Source organism: Catharus ustulatus, chromosome Z (genome assembly GCF_009819885.2).
Source record: "Catharus ustulatus isolate bCatUst1 chromosome Z, bCatUst1.pri.v2, whole genome shotgun sequence".
NCBI classification, from domain to species: domain Eukaryota; kingdom Metazoa; phylum Chordata; class Aves; order Passeriformes; family Turdidae; genus Catharus; species Catharus ustulatus.
Genome location: NC_046262.2, coordinates 1,283,479 through 1,306,205, shown reverse-complemented (window position 1 = coordinate 1,306,205; position 22,727 = coordinate 1,283,479). Strand labels below are relative to the sequence as shown.

The 22,727-nt window shown below is 40.4% G+C and overlaps 1 protein-coding gene across 4 annotated transcripts in view; it reads right to left on the bottom strand.

Annotated features, from left to right (window-relative positions):
* The window catches only part of DYM (dymeclin), a 210,249-nt gene that overhangs the window by 117,767 nt on the left and 69,755 nt on the right, over positions 1 to 22,727 (bottom strand). For all 4 annotated transcript variants that reach the window (XM_033085598.1, XM_033085600.1, XM_033085599.1 and 1 more), the window contains 3 exons: positions 16,684 to 16,866; positions 13,079 to 13,257; positions 6,779 to 6,904 (listed from right to left, as the gene is read on the bottom strand). In XM_033085598.1, coding sequence (XP_032941489.1) covers positions 6,779 to 6,904; positions 13,079 to 13,257; positions 16,684 to 16,866 — 488 coding nt within the window. The remainder of the gene's footprint in view (positions 1 to 6,778; positions 6,905 to 13,078; positions 13,258 to 16,683; positions 16,867 to 22,727) is intronic.

Sequence of the window (22,727 nt, the reverse complement as noted above, 5' to 3'; positions counted from 1 at the left end):
AACCACCATTTCCAAGTTCATTGCAGAAGGAGAATCAATCCACTCTTTCCTTGTACTCAGCCAGCCTACATGGAGGAAACACACATGCCGAACACCCTGCCTTGAAGCACTGGTAAAAATGACTCAACAGGAACTGTCCTAAAAACATGGAAAAGATCCTCCATAAATTCAGGGTTATTCTTGGTCAAAACATAAATATGTTTAACAAGGACTACTGCACACAAAGATATCGCTCTGTGTAACTTCAGAGAGAGAAGAGAGACTGCAGGAGAGCTGCACAGGGACTGGGGACAAGGCATGCAGGGACAGGACACAGGCAATGGCTCCCAGTGCCAGAGGGCAGGGCTGGATGGGATATTGGGAAGGAATTGCTGCCTGGGAGGGTGGGCAGGCCCTGGCACAGGGTGCCCAGAGCAGCTGTGGCTGCCCCTGGATCCTTGGGAGTGTCCAAGGTCAGGTTGGATGGGATTGGAGCAGCCTGGACAGCGGAAGGTGACCCTGCCATGGCAGGGGGTGGAACCCCAAGATGAATTTTAAGGTCTCTTCCATCCCAAACCATTCTGTGTGTCTGCATCTCTGGAAGTTCTTTCACAATACAAGAGATATTTGAAATAGCATCCTTATTATGATTCATGTTAACTGGTAGCTGATAAAGTTTGAGATATATTCTTTTATTATATATGAAGAGACAAAACAAAAACCCAGATCCCTAAAATAAATTTTAAAATAATATTTTAAAAGCATCTCCATTATCACATGCTACAGAGTACCTGGCTCTTTGTCAGAACCTTCCTATTTCCCACAAGGAAGCTAAAATTAAGCCAGTGACTGTAACCTATAGATGGGAAAGGTGTAACCTATTTCATGGCAAAGGTGACAGATAAAACATCTCTAGGCTGAGGTGTAGTGGTTGATAATAAACACCTTTTGCTAAAAGGATCAAAAATCAGAATGGGGGAAGGTAGAATGACTTGAGAGGTATTTAAGGGGAGAATGGTCAAGGCTGAGGAACAAATAGGAAATATGAAATCACTACAAGAAAGGTTTCCACAAATAGGAGGCGACGAGTGGATGCGGAAACCAGTGTAATTTCTAGTTATAAAAAGTCACTAATACTATTTTAAGACAAAGTGATGATGGTATAAATGAAAACAAGTCATCCAAGGAGTTTCAGTAAACAAGGACAACTAGTTGGGATGAACAACATGGACGATTAACAGGAAATGCCTGAAAGACAAAGTAAAATCCACACATATTTTCACAAAAAAAGGAAACTGAAAATTTCAAAATCTGTCAGTGTAAGTAATTAATGAATCACACGTACAAACTTCACTGCAAGAAGATACCCTGCTAGTGAAGAACTTGATCATCCCAAGGCTGCTAAGCACAAACATATGGTAAGATATAGCAAGTTCATGGGTTACTTCACAAATGCAAAATGCTGAAGTTAAGTGTAGACATCTATCCTGGTTGCCTTAATTGTAATTTCTTAATAACAGTTTATTTATGACTTTGTGAATATACCTGTTCTCAAGAGAAGATTTTATATAAAGAAATAAATTAAGCACTTTGAGAAATATCTCAAGCTCAAATATCTCAAGCTCAGCACTGGAACCTTCCAGAAGAAGAACATATTGTTATTTGAAAAATATAGTATATGATCATTAAATAATGGTTACTCTCAGTAATACTTAAATACAGCAGGGATAAGTTGTGGTTGCACATTTCATTTCCTGACTTTTAAATGCTTATTGAAAATTTAACAGACTTTTTAAAAAACAAAATACAGCTATGAAAATGGGTAGTATAAAATACTATTTGTTTTGACATGACACACAATGTAAATTGAAACCAATAGTACATAAGGGGACGTATTTCTTGATGATTATTGAAGAAATAATTTCACTCATTTTGCTCTGAAACGACACCCAAGAGTTTGGTTTTTCAGGTTTTTTTTTTCCCCTCTTAGACAAAATACACTTATACTGGCCAAAAAACCATCAACTTAACTGATTAAATTTCTAATAAGTTACTTTTTGTAGTCTCTGATTTATGACTGAAATAGCAAAGCAACTTCCTCCCACAAATAAAACAATCCCCATGTTTCCTCCCACCCTCTCTGGGGCTATATTGTGGGGCACATCTCTGCACTTCACCAACCAAAGTGGAAATTCATGATTCATGCTGGAACTGAGAGCAGATTCCACCATGTGCTCTCCCAGTGGGACAAGAGGAATGGGACTGGGACAAGTTAAGCAGTCTCAAGTAAGAACCTGGAGCCCTCCAACATCTCCAGACATATCCTTCTCTTGTACCCTTGGATCTCTGTTGTTTATAGAAGCCATCACCCTTCCTGTTTTCTCTCCCTGTAGATTATTCCCACCTCCTTGCCCTCCTAGACCCCATTCCTTCTCAGCTCTTTCTTTTACCTGCTACCACTCCCCCCACCTACAGCTTATCATCACAGAACCACGGAATGATTTGGGTTAGAAGGGACTCTAAAGCTCAACCCAACTTCCACTGTCCCAGGCTGCTCCAAGCCCTGTCCAGCCTGGCCTTGGACACTCCAGGGATCCAGGGACAGCCACAGCTGCTCTGGGCATCCTGTGCCAGGGCCTGCCCACCCTCCCAGGCAGCAATTCCTTCCCAATATCCCATCCAGCCCTGCCCTCTGGCAGTGGAAAACCACTCACCTTTGTCCTACCCTGCTCATCCCAGTCTCATGAAAAAGAAGCCTGACTTCACCATCCTCAGCTTTTTGTCACTCTGCTCCTATCCTGCCTCTTTACTCATTTCTCTTCTCAGCATCCCAAAACATTACCTGTTTCTTGTTTAACTGCTGTCCCTCTCCCCTACCGCACCATCCCACGTTCCATGTACAGTCCCAGCCTGCTCCAAATTTCCCCAACTCCTGTCACATCAGGGCTCCCATTCTTACACAATTTTTCCGATGTGTGGATGTGGCCCTTGGGGACATGGATCATAGGTGGCCTTGGCAGTGTAGGGGGAATGGCTGGACTCGATGGCCTCGCAGGGCTTTTCCAAGCCAAACAGTTCTGTGTGGCTTCAACCCCTGCCGAGCAGCAGCAGCAGAAACATCCCCGGGAGCACAGTCCCATCCCAGGGGAGCTGGGAGCTGCACTTGCACAAGCTGCAGCTCATCCCTGCCTATCTCAGCAGATAACATGATCCCTGGGCAGGGGAGGATGCACACAGCCCAGATGGCTCTGGGAGCAGCAAAATGAGAATATTCAGTTTCCACAGACGTCAGGCCACCTCCGGCTACGTCTCTGCTGCGCAGATGGAAACAGACTGCTCCCCGTGCCTGGAGACTGATAATTTGGTCACATTTAGTCATATTATCAGCAGCACAGCCCTGGCACAAAGGCCACCTGCCAAATTTCAGATTCCTAATGCAAAACATGAAGTTACATGAAGTGTTCATTATGTAACACGCTGACAGCTGTAAGCATCGACAAAGACATGTTAATGCTCCAGTCTCACCCCGGAAACCTTCAGTGGTTCTTCCTGAAACTCTGAAAACACCAGCCTGGGAAAAATGACAGTTACTGAGATAACCATTCCTTGAAACAGTACACTGCTCTTAAAGAAATAGATAAATTATAAAGTTACATAGCAGAACCTGCTACCTCTCCTCCACACTGGGGAAAGCAACCCAAGCTGGCAGGCAGTGAAATGGCTATTTCAAAAACAACAGCAGCAACCACCACCATCCATTTTGGGTTTCAGAGGCATGAAGCATGAAAATATCTTAAATTTCAAAATCATCTACCCAGAACCAGTGCCCCCACTGAGCAATCTCACTCATTTGCAGCTAACACTAAAAAGGGAAAAAAAGAAAAAGCTTAGTCCTGGGGTGGTCTTGCAAGAATAATTTTAAAAGAAATTAAAATGTTTTGATTGATTGATTATTCTTTTGGATACGAGGCTCTTGGATAGTTCCAATTCAAGGAGCACAAACTGCAGATGTAAAGAGCAGGAGCTCAGTTCTACATATACCATACCAAGCAGTGAGATTCTCAGTTTCCCACAACTTTCCTCCTGAAATATTTTTTAGCACACTAAAAATAAGCCCTGTTAAATTGTGATTTACAGTCTATCACCATTTACTACAGAATAAAGTTCTACAGTAGCACAATAAGGCCACGGCTACATAAAATACTCTATGATGTTATTTTGATGCCATATGTAATTTTATTTAGAATTTCATAAATCAGAGACAAAAGATCACCAATACTTGTCCCTTTGGGGAATTCTTACACTTACTTGTTTATTCTACTATTATAATTATTGTTATTATTAGTGAAAGAAATTGAGTTCTGTGTGGTTACTGTGACCCAATTGCATTAAACCAATTGCAGGAACAGGACCTATGATTTTGATCATATTTTCCAGGCAGTTAAGACCACATTCATTTTAAATAAAAAATGCTTCAGCATCCTACACCAGTCAAAAAGAGTTTCTGTGGTTTCCTGAGGTCCTTAGCAGTTGGTATAATCACCAGATTTATAGAACTTTGCTTACTAAAATTAATCCTAAAAAGCAATAAATAAATGTGGGTTAAATGCCACAAAGGAAAATAGCCCATAAATGAACTGCACAGTCATGGTTCTTATAAGAACAGCACACAGGACACACAGCAGAGAGAAAAACAGATTAATCTAAAATACAGCATATCTTTTTTTTTTCTTCATCGTTTACCCAAGTGATGGAGGAAAAAAATAATCCTGTTGTAACTGCTAAAATTTGGTATGTATTTGCATGCATGAGGTTTATAAAGTGATGGTAGATGCTTACATTTTACAGAAAGGCCTACACAGATTTTCTGACTTCCATAATTTTGCAGACCTGTAATAATACCCTCTAAGGTTTTAGGAGATGTGGAGTCAATATTTATGAAAGTATGAGACTAATTTCATTCTTAATACTAGAGTTTTTTAACAGTAGCTTGCTCATTCATACCTGAAAACATCCATTTAATTAATTCAAAGACATGGCTGAGGGGAATGGATTTATAAGTATGACTTTGAAACTTTTTTTTCCTTACACTTATTTCCCACCTTGGGATCTGTAGGAGAAGGCCTGCAGGCTCATGCACTTCACAGCCACCACTCATCATCCACCTAACAGCAAAATCCAGCAAAACTCTGGCCACACAGCACTATTAACAAATGGAACCAGGCACTACAGAGCAGGAAAACACAACCACAGAGGAAAAGAAGGAAGCAGTTCGTGAACAACTGAAGTAAAATTAAAAAAAATTGTGAAGAAAATGGAAGAAGCAAAGGCATGACTGAAAAAAAGATCAGTGCAGGGTAAAAGGAACAAGGTGGAGTTTGTGTTTCTATTAAGATAGAAGTAGTAAACCAATATCCACACTGCAAGCAAACATTACAACTCTGCTGGCAGGGTTAGCTAAAAGGCAGGATAAACTGGATGAGAAAACTTGATTTATGTTTTCATTCCACAGCTGGATCCTCATTAAGGAATTTTAGAGAAATCTTCCACTTTTACTCATCCAGTAAGGAATTTATTGAAAGACCGTGCGTAAAGCCTCCAAAATGAACGAAGAGTGGTAGCAGAAGAGACTGAGGCAGGAATGACACCTTGTCTGCTGATTTCCAACTCTCAACAAGCCCAATTTATGACAGAGGATAAATGACTCATGACATGGAACCCAAAAATACACATCACACATGCACACCTCTGGTGCACACAGACAGGTTTAAGGCACACAAAGTTGAAGGCAGGAAAAAGCTTCAAGAAAATATTTCAGTCATCTGCATGGTTGCTACAGGTGCTCCTAAAAGCTGCTTCCAAAAAGATATTCTCAGGAAATTGTACTTAAATAATCTCTTCCTGCTTTCTACATACAGAGCTATACTAAACAATCTGAAATTTCTGGGAAAAAATACTTCAAGTGTCTACTGCTTGGCACCAAGAAAAAATGCCAGCTCCCTCCAAAATACACAGGAAATTCACCTGGGAGAGAATCCTGTTTAGGAACCTTGAAACTTGCTTTCAGCATTTTGCATTTCAATAATTTCACAAAAGATACTGATTTCACAAAGATAACAATTTCCCCAGAAGAGAATTTCTGTGTCCCAGTCAAAAAATTAAATTAAATCAATGCAAATATCTCATGTGGTATCATAGTTTTAGAAGCTGGGAAACTAGGACATAATTGTCCAAGGTATTCTCCTGCACAGATGGTCAAGGCCCATCAAAGCTAGTAAAAATTTGGATGCTGTTACATGGACAACATGAAATAGAAATTAATCTAACAGAGAGACAGAAGAAGAAGTGCCAAGTAAGGAAGTAACATTTAGTATGGAAAATACAACTCCAGCTAAAGGCTGCATCAAACTAGTTAAGCAAAGTTTTTCAAGAGAAATAAAAAAGGTTTCCTGTTTTTTTTCCTCTCTTCTAGGCCCTGCACTTCCATGGCAAATATTCAGCACCTTTGAGGCAGTCTGCCCGGCTATTACTAGGCTAATTTGTAACAGGGAACACCAAAAAAGGCAGAAAAAGAAATATTTGCAGCACTTTCTCTACAGGAGGGAGTGTGTTTGCTCATTTTACTTGGGAAAAGTTTTGAAATCAGTCTTCAGGTTCCTCCTACTTACAAAAGAAAGATGTATATGCCGTCAAATTTGGATGAGCTCATACAGCCTCGTTGAGGGAACAGATTTGCCAATGCATCTTAAAAGTAAATATTTTGATTATTTTTAATTATTTACCAAAAACAGAAACTCACCACTTCGTGAATGGATCGGTTGAAGCCATCGTCCTCTGTGAGGATCAGCAAAATTATTAGGGCCATGTAAACATGGTGTGAATTCCTTTCTTCAACGTGATACAAAATTTCAAGAATTGGCAGAACCTTTAGGGAAGGAAAAATGTGTGTATTAGTTTAGTCTTCAAATACCTCAGACACTAAACAAAGGAGGTTCTAAAGGTCCCATGTATGGCCCAGCCCTTGACAATTCACACCAATTCCTCCCTCTTGAAACCACCCCTGAGCAGTGACACACAGTGTCCAAGCACCTTCCATCTGCTTCATTTTGTCTCACTAGAAAGTCTGAACAAGTGCTTTCTTGTGGTCAGAAATGGAATTTCAATCCCTAATAAATGAGATTCCCATACCAGTTACCATAATCTCCAAATGCTTCAGTCCTCCTCTCTACACTACAGGGAAAAGAGAATTGTTAAACAAGATTTTCACCAGCCCAAGCAGGAAAACAGTTGTGTCTACCCATCTGTGCTACCACAAGCCAGTTCTGAAAAGCCTTTCCTCATCAAGCCTAGCCAAGCTCATCAAATCTGAGGTGAATCTGAGGCATTTTGAGACACGAAAGTTAAATCCCATTTTGGTGTGTGAAGACAATACCAGAAAAAACAGTTTGGGTTGGGTTAAGACTTGAAGAGGTCTGTTTTTCCAATTTTAGATAATATGCAGCCAAAGAGAACTGACTGATCATTATGATTAGAGTTCAGCCTAAGGTCTTGCAACATTTCCACCAGGATGAACAGCTTAAGCCAAAGCCTTGCAATAATAATGAAAATGAGATTTCATTGCAACAGCAAGCATACCTGAGTACTAACCTAAAGTTAATCCAGATGCAAACGTTGTCTCTCTACCAAATGAAAATTAGCTTTCTACTGGCTCAATATAACGTGGCTTCCCTGGGCTGCAGAAACAGGCCGAAATCACAAAAAGCCCTGGAAAAAGGAACTGGAGAAAATCCTCAGTTCCAAGAAGCTTCTAGACACCTAAAACTTGCTGTTTTTCAAAACAGGCCAAATGCAGCTGGATGAATCATGTGAAACCTATTCTGGTGAGCAGCCAGGACACCAAGTGCTTCACAAGCCTCCGAAGTTACCAAAATGTTCTCTTACAATCAACCATCCTTGAAACAGTTGGGGCATCCCAAACCAGTTTCTATTAGAATGAAATGAGATTGATCTAAATGCTGCAGGCCACAAAACCTTTTGAGACGTGCTTTGGTCAGGGTCAAGACAAGATGACAACAGAAGCAGAGGGAGAATATACTTACAGTAATATTTTAATTAATATCAAATAAATATTGAATTTTTTTTTTAAATTACATGTTGCAAGCATCATTCCCTTGCTCTTTCAAAGGATCCCTCAGAACCTCTCTCCCAGTGGAAACCAGAATATCATCTTTGTGTTTTCTGAATATTAGTCTTGAGTAAAGACCAAGTTTTCCCTAGAACTTCTCACTAGCATATAGACAAAAAAATATTTGTCCTTTTCCTTGGACGGAGAGAAAGAGAGAGAAACATCACTGCTTTAGTCCACCATTCAAATTGTTTCCATCCCCAACACTTGCATGTAGCTTTGCACTGTAAAAGCTTTGTAAGTTCCTAGTCCATGAGTTATTACAGTAAGCTGGATAGAGCTGGAAGCAACACAAAACTAATTGAAGAATCGCATTTACAACTGGAATTTGCAAGGAGAACAACAAAAGCCTTGCTGAAGGTAGCCATTGGAACAACTTCTCAGTTTTCTAGACACATCCCAGATGGAAGCACAAAAACGTTTGGGTTGGAAGGGACCTTTAAAGATAATTGTGATTCAGCCTGGTTGTGTTAAACCATACAAACCACTCTGGCAAAACATACTCCTTCAGAACAGCCCAAAATATCTCCACTGTCTACGCACATTAATACTAATTGTAACTGAAAAAGTCCATTCATGGTCTCAAGTGCTCCAAGTCCTACATGTGCTGCTACAAACTACATTTAAAAATACCTGATGTTGAGACATTGCAGCCACTCCCCTGCAAGCCAAAATGTGAAAGTGCTGTTAGTAAAGCTCCATACTTGCTACTGAAGAGCAGCCTGGCACTCCAGACCATGGCAATCAGTCCTGTTGCCCCAAGCAAACATCTGTTGCTTCCAAAACCTCCACTCCTTTGGCCACGTTTCCCTTTCCACTCCTCTTTCAGGCTTTGCCCCATCTACACACCTGTGAAATTTAGTTCTCTCTTATGTGCCATTTCCAGATGGAACTAGAATCAATTTGTACACTTTCCATAATCCTTCCTCCTCAGAACATTTTCTCCTTTGTATATTGATTGCCGAGGTGCGCACACAGAACAAGTATTATTGTTCTCAAAACAAAAACTAGTTAACAAGCCACCACTTCTATTAAAAAGTTACAATATAAGATTTAATTAAAACTCTAATCATATGAAAATGTAAAACTGGAAATATTCTGTGAGATGTTCAGGAGGAGTCTTGGGTGGAACCTGGAGGAGATGCTTTTCTTCAAAAGAGGAAGGCTTATAGGTACTTTCCTTGGAGAAGTCTGGGGTGAAACCTGGGTCTCAGGTCTCTAGAAGAATTCAAAGAACCCTGGGAGAAGCCTGGAAGGAGATCTTGGAAGTGAGATCTGCTATTCAAAGAGCAAAAACATCTCACTATCCTCTCTGAAGAAGTCCAGGGCTTCTGCCTGGCATCTCAGGTGTCTCAAATAAAGGGGGAAACAGCAGGAGGAGCCTCAGGAGGATTTTCGAAGAGACAGATTCCTCCAAAAGAGAAGAATCCTCTCAGTTAATATTTTAATTATGTGAAAACTTACCTAGACTTTCAATCGAAATATATTTCTATACTTCTATGCTATACACATACATTAAAACTTTTACCCCTATCATCTTACACAAAGGTTCTGCCCAATCTTTTATTGAGCAGACAGCCACCACTTCTCTTGTATTGCTGACCCTTTTCTCACAGTCATCATGCTGCATCTACTGCGCCACTACTAACACTCCTCCCTCAGGAGCAGCTTTTAACTGGCAAGAAACAGCCACCATCAAAATGTTACTTTTAATCCCAAAAACAAGTGCAGGTAAAAACAGACACTGAAAATTGCAGGTGCTATATCCAGTCCAAGATTGGTTTCCCCAGTAAAGTTTAAAAATAGATTGTCTTTAGTAATCAACAAAATACAAGCAGCAATCTGCTTAAGACAAATTTATACTACAGGAAAAAATATTGCTCTACCATCAGCTGATATAAATACATCATCATGTATGTTATTTCATTCCAGTCATGTTGAGCAGCAACAAAATCTCAACTCAGCAGCCAAAGCAAACACATCAAATAGCTCATTTCTTACACGCAGAAATCTCACTGGTATATTTACTTGCAATACTGGTGCTAACTGCTCTTCCAAACAGAAGCAGGCTCAACAGTCTCCCATCCACAGAGCAGAAGACTGTGCCTGTCAAAAAACGTGCCAACTGCCCTCTATTTCACCTGTCCCACCACCTTCTGTAGGATCCCTGCAAGCACTTTAAAAAGCACAGCCAAATACTAACAGATGATTCTCTAGCATCAGACATTTAATCCAGTTATTTTTAAAAAGAAAGTCATGAAGGACACACAAAGACCCTATTCATTTTGCCAAGCAGAATTACAGTAAGAGAAAAAAAGGTTCTTTATTAACAATAAAACAAAAAGCCCAACAGAAAGTGCAGGTATTTAACTATAACTGGCAGAGAGAGATTCATACAAATGAGGACGTGAGCTGAGACAGTATCTGTTATACCAGCTAAGAAAAACAAACTGTTCTAATTTACAAGTTAAACTGAAGTTGAAAAAGAGCAGAGACACATTTCAAAAATCCTTATGAAATGTTACAGACCACCTTCTGGTGATGCTTCCTGGGCATAGAAAGGGAGACAAATAAAAACAGGGGAAAACATAACATATGGGATGCACTGAATGCAGTGAAACAGGAACAACCGGCAAAAACCCCAGAAAGTTTAGGATGAGCTCTGAGCTGCCCGTGGACATGATCCCTCACACAGCACCTATACACCTTATACCTCATTCATCCAACTGCCTCTGTAGAAAGAGGCCACTGATTTATAGCACATGCCTCCAAAAAGTGCTCCATCCTCATTCAAAGATCATTTTGACTCTGAATTAATGACCTTATTGTTTTTCTCCCATATTTCGAGATGGTAGGAATCAACTTCCAGGCTTTAGTTCTTCCCATCCCTCTCTGCAAGTGGAGATTCCCTTTTTCCAAGGATTCTCCTTTATGAAGGCACACACACATCCTGCTGCTCCCCAAGCTCTCCTCTGGCCAGCTAGTTAGCTTCCTAGGTCTCTCACAGTGTTACTGTTAATCTTAAAGCAAAAGAACTCCCATGTTTCTCAACAGTGATCCATTTTTCAATAGTCTGTAACTGTTTTATGAAGCCTGGAAGTACCAGAATAGTGCATCAGCATCACTCTTGCCACACAGGCAAGCTCCAGTACTCAAGTCCCTTTATCTCATTTTCAAGTCTGAGGCTGAATTACCCTCTTTCACCGCAGGACTGTAGCTAGGAGGTCATGATTTCTTTGTCCAGTAGCCCTCCCAGCCCACTCAATTCTTTTTGAGTCTGGCTCAGCCTGCCTTACTGAGCAATTAAGACTGCTCTTCTCAGTTGGTTGCTGCTTATCCTTATCTACTGGCCCAATAAAAACAAGAGGACTGGACAAAGACATCAGTAAGTTGTCAGTAGAGATCACAGAGCAGCATGAAGAGTAAAATAAGAGAAATTTGGTATTGAAAAAAAAAACCAAAATACCCACAAAAAACATACTGTTGACTTTTCAGTGATGCTTTTCTGAATTTTTCCATCTTTTCCCATGAAGTGTTTAAAGTTGCTGGCAATTTCTGAGATTTTCTCACTATTCTTTGTTAGGTATATATGATAGGCATAAGATAAAATATGAAAACATCCTACACTACAGAGCATCTGAATACCTGAATCTTGACTTGTTTTGACAGATGCACTGCACTGTTTTTCTGGAAGTTTTTCAGTGTATCAGACACCATAATTACAAAACAATGCACATGCCTAATATTTAGCTGTCTAGAGCAACCTGGGATAGTGGAAGGCATCCCTGTACATGTAAGGGGTTGCAACAAGAGGGGCTTTAAAGCCCCTTCCAACCCAAACCATTCCGGGATTCTATTCTATGATTCTAAAGATGCAGCAAATTGTTATGGTTAGCAGCTGTTAACTTGTCATATCACACACTAGCAGTCCCAAAAATTATACACAACCATTTGCTCACAGAATTCATGCAAAATGACTCAGTCTTGCCTACATACTCTGCAGTGGACACAGGAGTTCAGTCTTGAATCAATTCAGCATCAACCATCTCACCCCAGTTTGCCAACAGTGGCGTCTATCAACTCCGATTTTAGCAATACATCTGCTAGAACTTGGACTGAAACCAAACTCACTCCATATCTGCCATCAAACAGGCAAGGGATCTAATTACCTGGCAAGATTTCAAATATTAAAATGGAAAGGGTCCTCTATTCTGTTACCAATTCCCCTAGACAGCCATTATCTTATTAAAGGAATGCTTTTTAATAAGTAAGATTTGTTAAAGTGGTTTGTGACATTACTAAAGTGGGGAGCATAAGCTAATTTATAACCTACAAAAACCATACCAGGTGTCTGTTATATTGGCCATTAACCACAATCCTATTTAAGCAGCTAAAAAGGCACTACAGTTGTATTTCTATAAAATCTGTGAGCTGCTCCTTGAGGAGTTTCAGTCTTAGGTCAGCCCTGTAAGACATTTGGCATGTTAGTCCAGTTACAGCTCATTTTGTTAACTATTACTCCTGAAAGCACAGAGTAAACTTGTGCAGCTTTTTGGCCTGAATGTCCAAAAGAGATAAATAAAACAATGAACAGAATGATATCTGCCACCAGTTTCTCTACACCATGATCAGAAGTGGGGGGTTTTGACCTGGGTCATGATAGTGGCACAGATAAAGAGGGAATTCAAGATGGTCTTGTAGCTTTACCAATACCACCCTTGACTGCAGTGACATGTTAGCACTACACTCCTGAGATGACACAACAAAAATGAGTAAATGAACTAGAACTGGTGAATGCATGATCCAGAACCTGCTGCTCCCACTGCAGAACAGAGGCCACTGGCAGCTGGAGACACCCAAGCTTGCAGGGCCAACCTCTCGTGATGAGAACAAAGGAGGCAGAGCAAGACTCACCAGATTTTCTATGTCTGTCCGTGCCAACACATAGGTCCGCACGTTGCTGTTCTGATGCAGAAGCATGTACAAGAGCAGAGTGGCTTGATCAGATTTCTGCTGCTCACATAAAGCTGTGTATAAACTGTTAAAGTTAATCTGGAAAGCGTGTGGATTTGATGATGAAAAAGCAGTGTTATCTGAAATAAAGAAATAAAAGAAAATCTTAAAAAAATGCATTTATCATTCAGTCGTTTGTTAATTTTATAAAATCTCTGGGGGAAATATTTAATACACCACAGAAAGGAGGAAACAAAAATCACCTGTGACTCTTATCACCAATGGTCATAAACCATAATACAGTATCATAAAGCTTCAGTTGTGCCAAAAAGCTGAGGTTGTTGTCCCATATGAGCCCGGTACCTGCACAAAACATTCACCTTTTTTCATAAAACAATTTTGTCCCTCCATATGGCTTCCACTGCTAAGAATGAATGTGATCCCAGGAGCTGCTGGAAGGGGGGCAGCCACAAGGTCTTCTCTGGAACCAATGTATCAACGATTAACTTCCAATCCCTGCACATCAAACTTGCAGGTAGAGTATCTCCAATCCATCTCCTTCTTGGCACGAAGGGTGGATGCCCTTACGTCAAGATCACTGGGATATCTCAGTGAAACACAGTTGTCAAGACTTTAGAGGTGTGTGGTGGGGAGTTTGGTGGGTTGAGTGATGTAAAACATCGCATCACATTGTCTGACATCGCTCAGAGTAATAGCAGTTTGTTCAGAATCACAGTATACTCTGAGACAGGGCTGGAAGCAAAAATAAAACAGATTTCTGCTCACACAACCTTTACAGTTTCAATAAAAAGATCTGCACAGATCTCTAAGGTCTAGAAATTCCCAGTGGGAATAGAAAAGGCTAGCACTTACAGGGGGCTTTTGAAGAAGATGGAGAGTTTAGAGAATTTTTACACAGGCAAATAGCCATAGGACAAGAGGGAAGGGTTTTAAACTGAAAGAGAGGACATTTAGATGAGAGATCAGAAGAAATTCTTCCTGTGAGGATGGTGAGGCCCTGGTACAGGGTGCCCAGAGAAGCTGTGGCTCCCCCATCCCTGGAGCGTCCAAGGCCAGGCTGGATGGGGCTTGGAGCAATCTGGGATAGTGGAAGGTGTCCCTGCCCATGACAGGAGAGTTGAAACTGGGTGATCTTGAAAGTCCCTTCCAACCCAAACCACACTGTGGTTCTATGATTTTAAGCCCATATTCCATTGAAGTTTGCAAAGTAGCTTTCAGCACAGAAGAGCATGGCAGTCGTCACGTATTTTGAACAACATTTCCACCCACTTTGGATGGAAAAAGTGCTTGGAATTGCTGCAGGAGCCCTGCAGGAGCCCTGGCTGCCATTGGTTTTGTGAGGCCCAGCAGACATTGTGCTGGGGAGCCACCACTCCTCTTGGCCAGGGCAAAGGGGGACAGCTCCAGCCATTGAGCTGGAGGCAGCAGGAGGCCCTGGAGCAAACAGGACTCCTGCCTGCAGGAGTTGGGAATCACGCAGACACAGCCCCGTGGTGATGGAGACCCTGCCTGTCCCAAAACCACGCACCCAGGGGCACAGGAGAGACTCCAACCTGGCCTTCTTCAACTGCTGACCATGACCATGCACCAGCTGGTTTGAAACCTCCCTGCTTTGGGCAGGAATTTCCCTTCAGGAGGGAAAACCTGGATGTAGACAGCAAAATCAGAACCATTCAGTCCTTGGTGCCACAGGTCATTAGCTGAGAAGCTCCCCTTGGCTTTGCAGCTTCACTTCTGTGGATGTTTAAGCTGTGCCACTGGAATTTATAGCATTTCACTATCAGTTTTATTAAAGGATACTAAAAAGTTCAGTAAAATAAAAATCTGAACAGAATTAAAGAAACTTACCAGCAACACCAGCATATCCTGTATTACTCTGCAGAGCATTAAACTGATAAACAGAAAAATTAAACTATTCTAGACCATGTACTAAAGAAACCCCTATCCTGAATTCTTCTTGTTTTGTTCCAATTAAATTATAGATTTTTTTTTTTAAATGCCAATTTTCCTTTTATAGTATATATTATGACAGCAACCAGCCTTTTTTTCACATTACTTTCCGCTTACAAACCCCTTAGAATGTTCACAGAAATCAAATTTAAGCTCAATTATGTGTATTGCTAGTGGGAACAAGTTTCTGGGAAACAATAAGTCATTCTATCAACATTCACATGTAGAGAAAATACAGCTTTTCATGCTACATTTGATACAAAATAAGTTTTTTCAAAATTGTATAATGATGTATGTATAGCACACTTTAATGAAATACACTGCTGGCTACTGGTGGCATGAAACAAAGTCAAAATGCAACATTAAAGGAAGCTTGCAGTTTAAAGACAGAACAAAACAAAAACTTTATCAACAATTTGATCTCAACCACCTGTAAATGGTATCCAATAAATCAAAGAAGCACGTTAGGACTCAGAATTCTTCTTATAAGAACAATCCTCCACCTTCACAACCCAATAAATTTTCCTAGGTAATGGTGAATTAATTTAGAGCTCAACCTGGTTAAAGCTTAATGGTTAAAGGAACATAAAAACTCCCCAGAAGAAAGTGCTTAGCTCAGGATATTACTGTGGCTTCACAGGTTGTCACACAGCTCCTGAGCTCTGTGCACGGTGCCAACCTGCACAAAGCCAATGAAAGGTAAAACCACATGGCTCAGATTCAGAGATCTAAGCACGGATAAAGTACACATGGAAAATGGAGGAGTCCCCACCCCTGCAGGGATTTAAAAGCTGCGTGGATGTGGCATTTGGGGACAGGGATTGGTGGCCTGGACAGTGCTGTGGGAATGGTTGGACGTGGAGGGCTTTTCCAACCCAAATGATTCCATGATCCTGTGAAAGGCACAGGCTGCATACTGAGCTATCTAGATAGCACAAGCTGTGTTAGGGCATTCCTACATCCCAAACAAGACCCTCTGCGAGTCAGTGCCACATGGCAACTGCAGCTACCCGACACACAGACTGGAACCTGCCTTCTCAAAATCCAGACAAGCACCAAAACAACTCTGAAACCCCTCATACGTACAAAACTCAGGGAAGTGTTTATGGTAAAACATTTTTTTCTTACATTTGAAATATAAGAATACAGTCAGCAAACCCAGGCAGCAATTTAATTATTTACCTTCTCTCTAAGGATCATGACTCCAGGACAAATAGTTCTACTATTTTTAAGGGAACTCCTGAATACCCTTGGATAATCAATCTATTTACAGGTTAGGTTTACGTATATTTTATGAAGTTATAGAGTCACAGAATCATCAAGGTCAGTAGACACCTTCAAGAACTCCTAGCCCAGGAAGTAAACTGGATCAGGATTATGAAGCTTTCCAGTATTTCTCAGGCCAGAAGGATAAAGTATCCTCCCTCTGTCCCCACCATTAAGTTCAGCAGCTGAGGAACTCCACCTCAAAACTCCCAGATAAAAATGTTATTACTGCTCTTCCATGGGTGTGCTGGAAGGACAACAAATGCAATCACAGCATCTTAAAACTCTATTTCATTAGCTCAGGCTCCAAAGTAAGAACAGACACGAACCTTGTGTGTTCTTGAAGGACATGATGGCTTGCCTGTAGGGGTTGGGGGTGTCTGGAGCGTCGGTCAGGTTGGCCAGCACCAGCAGCAGCAGCAGGCTCTGGCTGGCCAGAGGGGAGCACTGCTCCAGCTGCGCCGACGCTTTGCTGCCCACCCCACCCAGCGTGAACACTGTCCACAGGCCAGCTGCAAAGAAAAAAAAACAACAGGTTTGGTCACATTTTAATAAACAACACTATTTTAGAGAGTAGGTTTAGATTAGATATTGGAACAAAATCCTTCCCTGGGAGGGTGGGCAGGCCCTGGCACAGGTTCCCAAGAGCAGCTGTGGCTGTCCCTGGATCCCTGGAGTGTCCAAGGCCAGGCTGGACAGGGATTGGAGTAGCCTGGGACAGTGGAAGGTGCCCCTGCCATGGCAGGGGTTTGGAACTCAATGGTCTTTAAAGTCCTTCCAGCCAAACCATTCTCTGATTCTACAATTGTCCATTGTGCATGTACAGCTCCAGTAATAAGCATAATGTATAAAGCCAATGTAATGTCCCCAAAGGCTGCTTGAAAAAACTCTCATTATCACACTGCTTATCACACTTTGATGATTGGGCCTCAAATGAAAGTAATTTTCACACTTAAAGCACTAAAAAGAATTAACTCCAATACTAAACTACTGCATTTGAAATTCCTGCTTCTAATTACAGCAGCATTGGTGAAGCCAGATGACCAGCTACATGCCCAAATATTGGTTAGATGAGAAGGAGCATCAGAGGATTAAAGGAAGCAAGTACATTAGTCCTTATGGCCTTGCCACTGCACATGAAACTGTATTACAGCACTGAAAAAAAAACTAAGGAAAGCACCAAAACTGAAATAGAGATGCTGCAGGCTCAGCATTATTGGTGTACAGAGTCAGGGGAAAGGACAAAGCCTCTACATTTATGACATCTTGATCCATTCATTTCAAGGGGATAAGAAGCAGCCCCTCCCAATCACACAGTATTACATTCACTCCCAAATGCCTGCCTAGCAGATCATTTTTTTGAGCGTATCTTGAAATTTTATGGCAGAGACTAAGCATTTCATCAAATTAACAGGTAAAAAAATAGGAAAAAAATAGTAAGTTTTACTTTGAAAAAGTTACATCCTTATTTCCTCTTTTAATTAATACCTAAATAAAAAATTAACTACAAACTTCTTAAGAAATTACAACACCTTCTTAAACAGAAAAATCAAGAAAATTTCGCTTCCAGTCTTGTAGTCTGCAAGATTCAAGGTGTAAATTATAAAAACTTGTAAGCCATTTGAATGCAAAACATTAAAGTACAACCGATTAAAAGAATTTCAAGTGCTCTTAAGCCCTAAAAGACTTCAAACCAGTCAATGAGTATTTTTCTTCAAATGTAATTATACAGCCAGATTATATAACAAACCAATGCTCCCTCATTAGGACAATTGCAGGGCAATTACTGCCATGTCATGGGCAAGGGGACTAATGCCACTCAGTGTTAAGCAGCTTGAGAGAGTTCTTATAACAAAAAGTACTGTAATTGCAGCCTTCTTAGCAAAAATTTCATGTTACATTAATAACCCTTTATCACCATGTTTTCCATCCACTGTTCTTATCAGAATGAATGATGTTGACCATGAAGTTTTTAAGCTCACGTGAGTTAACAAGAGAGGTAACACGCAAAGAAATTACTTTAAAAACCCTGAAACAACTGTACATTTATCATCACATGTTAAATTAAAATTTATCAAATTTCCATTCTTAAACTTTAGTGTAGTTCTTGTTTTTAATTTTCTACCACCCCATCCTTCTGTGGCTGCCATCTGCCATTCTACCTTTCAATATTTAGGAAAAGAGGGATATGGTCAAAACACCAATGATTAATCGGAATCTTATATCAGGGAGAACGAGGTCACTACGTCCAAGAGAAATCATCTGCACATTAATATGTGACCCAAGTAACCTCCTGAAGTTCTCTCATGTGCTGGCAAGCCCTCCAGAAAACCAATCCCATGTAACAGGTTCATAACATTCCTTGCAGTTGCAAGGGCAGTGTCATATTAGGTGCTAAGTATTGGCTGATGCTTCCAACACACTCAAGTTAAAAATATTTTAAAGGAAAATACTATTTCTGATTATAAACATCAGATTAAAATTCTAAATAGGTAGAGTGTGTGGGAGGACACAGAGACAGGAGGTTTCTAGCTGTATGTAGCTGTATGTTCAAAACATTTGAAATATTACTTTGTTAAACCTAATTTCATATTTACGCATATTTCAAAATTACAAGACTATATTTAACTTCTTTAACACATAAAACAAAGTAATTTATGTTGCACTCTTTCAGAAACACTCCTTACTACATTCTTTTCAGATCTGAACTTAACAGAAAACACAGCAGAATAGACACTAATACAGTGTGGACAGAATCATATTTCAGATTCTGCTTCTTAAGAACATCACAAGGAAAAAAAAAAAAGAAAAAAACAGAAGAAAATGAAGAAAATTCCATGTTTAAAAGAGATAATGGCCAGGTTGGACAGGGCTTGGAACAACCTGGGACATCAGAAGGCGTCCCTGCCCATGGTAGGAGTTGGAACAACATGGGCTTTGAAATCCCTTCCAACCCAAATCATTCTAGGATTCCATGATTCCATGAAAATCCCTGTTTAAGCCAACAGGATAGCCACAGATGGCTGCAACACTATTAGTTTTGCCTGGCATCATTAGAGGGATGAGGAGACATTTGCCTAAAGGCTTCAACATATAGATTGGATTTCTTTCATATTGAATTTATTTTACTTCTATCCTCTTGTCATTTTTTTATATACAAATTCCAGATGTTTTTGTAAAGCTTTCTACATCTCTGGGAGGTGGCAAAGATAAGCTAGGGTTCTCAAAACTAAACAATTAAACTGCAAAAAAGACAGCATCACAAGCCAAACTGCTTCTAAGATCTATAAAATCTCAAAAAGGTTCTACAGTACCAAATTCTACCTTTCTGGTCCCAGTTATAAGCCTGATGAAGTCAATAATCCACAAGCCTAAAACAGTCTCTTCAACATTGTTGCGGCTTAACACCACACAGCCAATCATTCTCTCCTCTCTGGTGTGATGGGGAAGAGAAAAAACAAAACTTGGGGGTTGAGATGAAGGCAATTCAATAGGAACAAAAAAAAAAGGGAAAATTATGATGCTAATAATGATGAGGAAAGAATATACAGAGGAAATTATGCAGAGTGCAGTTGCTCACCACTGCTGCAGACTCTGAAGCAGTGTCCACCAACCCCTGGGCAAAACCCCCAGTTTTACTGCTCAGTATGACAGGATATGGGATATTCCTTCAACCAGCTGCATCAGCTGTCCTGGTCGTGCCCCTTCCCAGCTCCTTGTGCCTTAGGAAACATTAAACTCATCCCATTCTAACCCCTGCCATGGGCAGGAACACCTTCCACTGTCCCAGGTTGCTCCAACCTGGTCTGGAACACTTTCAGGAATCCAGGACCAGCCACAGCTTCTCTGGGAAACTTGTGCCAAGGCCCTACCAACATCACAGCCAAGAATTTCTTCTAAAATTATGAGACGGTGACAGGTCCTTGATTCAGCATAACCACGACTTAGCAACAATTAAAACATCAAGGTGAAATCAACATTCAGCACTGCAACTCTATCCAAGCTGAAAACAAGACAAACACTTAAGTATTTGGATTACTTATTTCCATACAGTTTACTGTTTTCTGCAGAGTATTTTCAATTGCATTTCTGCAATATTTGTCCATAATTTCTAACTGTGTCCAGCTCTGGGCTCCCCAGCAGAAGATGGACATGGAGCTCCTGGAGCAGGTGCAGGGGAGAGTGACACACTGAAGGGCCTGGAGCATCTCCCTGCCCAGGACAGGTGGAGGGAGATGGGGTTGCTCTGGGATGGCCCTGCCAGAGCAGGATGTGGGGTCAGTGTCCCACTGTGGGCCCTTCCAGCCTGACCAGCTCTGGGATTCACTGATATACCTTTACTTCTTGACTCAGTCCCACATGGAACCACACTGTTAGAAGTTTTGTCAATTGGAGAACTGTAAAATTCTGCCAATTATTTCTGGGAAATACTCAAATACTTTAATAAGGAACTGACTGCTTTTACATTTAAAACATAATTAACAGATTCATTTTTGCCCTTCTCTTCCACCAAAACCATCAGACACAGATTTTCTTCCCTGTTCACACAACTCTATGTAAGGCAGAGCAAGAAAACCAAGTCATAACAGCAAAGCATGTTATTTTGCAACAGGGAAGCTGAGATTTTCTGTAAGATGGTTGGAAACACAGTTTACAGCCATGAAAACAAACCCAGGACTTTAATCTACTTTGACAGTCTGTGAAACAACACTTAATGGCAAAATGAAGTTATGACACAGCCATCAAAATAGAACTTTCTTTCACCTGACTGTTATTTGATGTAAACACAACTCTGCAGAAACCTCAGCCTAATGCCTGGTCTCTGTTACACAATGAGATACAAATAAGGTTCATGTTTGTATCTAGTTCAAAAAAGTTTAAACATGCTTATTTATAGTTTCACAAGAATAAGAAGAATTTTAAGAGTTCGACTTTGAAGACATTTTTGAAGAGTGCAGAAGGTTCTCTGAAATCTCATTACACTCACATAAAGCATTGCAACTTACAAGTCCACAACTTCTAACACTGTCTACCATTATTTTAAGTCAGCAGATCAACTGACTGTGAGCTATAATTGATTTTTGAGCTCTCCTGGATTAGTTATTAAACTAGTTGTAATTCTTCTGCAAAACATATTATTCACCTTTCAACCTTCGGTGTCAAGGCTCAGAAGACAAACTCTCTGACTTCTCATGCTGGACAGAGCATTAAATTAATGCTAAGGAAATTGGAGTTACTTATTTCCAAGTTTCTTTCTAGGAAATTAGTATTGTTTGGAGGGTTTTTTTAATCTAATAGTAGCTCAAAAATTCAATTAAAGTGATCATTGAACTTCAACCTCAAAATTTCAATTAAAGTGATCATTGAACTTCAACCTTTCCTTTGAACATCCTTTATTGCATTTAAATATGGGCATTAAATTGCAATTAATACTGGCAAAGCCTTTTTGAGTAGGGTCCTGTCTCTCCTCAGTGGAGCTTGGTAAGAGGGCAGATCCCCTCATTCCCCATCACAGGACCCACATCATCTCAAACATATTCAGCATCCTCATCATCAGTTATTTATTACTTTTGAAAGTATTTGCAGAGGGTACCAACTTGAGGTACTGCCCCAGGCTGCTTTTGAGACTGAATAGGACAAAAGAAGAGTTTTAGTAGACATGAAGATCTTCAAAAGGTCTCTTGATCTCCCCCTGTCATTTTGACATACCCAAAACAACAATCCTGGTCCCTTGTTGCAAAAATGGAAAAAACACAAATAGATGAGACTACAGAGGTTGGCAAAGCCAGTGTTAAAATATCAGAAAGAAAACTCAACCACAACGAGAAAGTCCAAAACAGAACAGATCTAACTTATGGTTAGTTACACATCCAAGTCTTAGCTCCACATTCTGCTTTCCTATTTCTGAAACTTTTAGCATCCAGAAGATTGTCCAATGCTGCAACAGCATCTAAGGCATCACTAAATAGAGGTGATGAAGAAATAAAGCTAAAGTGATTTTCATTGCATCTAATTGATACCATCACATAGGTCCCCCACCAAAACCAGTAAATAACATACTATTAAAAAACATTACAATTACTGTTTAATTCTTATTACACTCAAGCAGCAGCACTGGGAACTTGAGCGTTGTTTTTTTAACGTTTATTATGTGTGTCACATTTCTTAAGTCAATTCAATAGTTCTCACACTGTGGTCTGATGAACACTTTCTGGTGGCCCATGGAGAGCTGGCAGTTCACGTTGTGCTGGCTCTTGTCCTTGTTTCCAGCTGCTACATTGTGTTAGAAGAAAGCTAAAAATACATAAATACTTTCCTACGATTACTTTTCCATGCAAGCAATTTCTCAAGTTGCCACGGGGATGTTATGTGA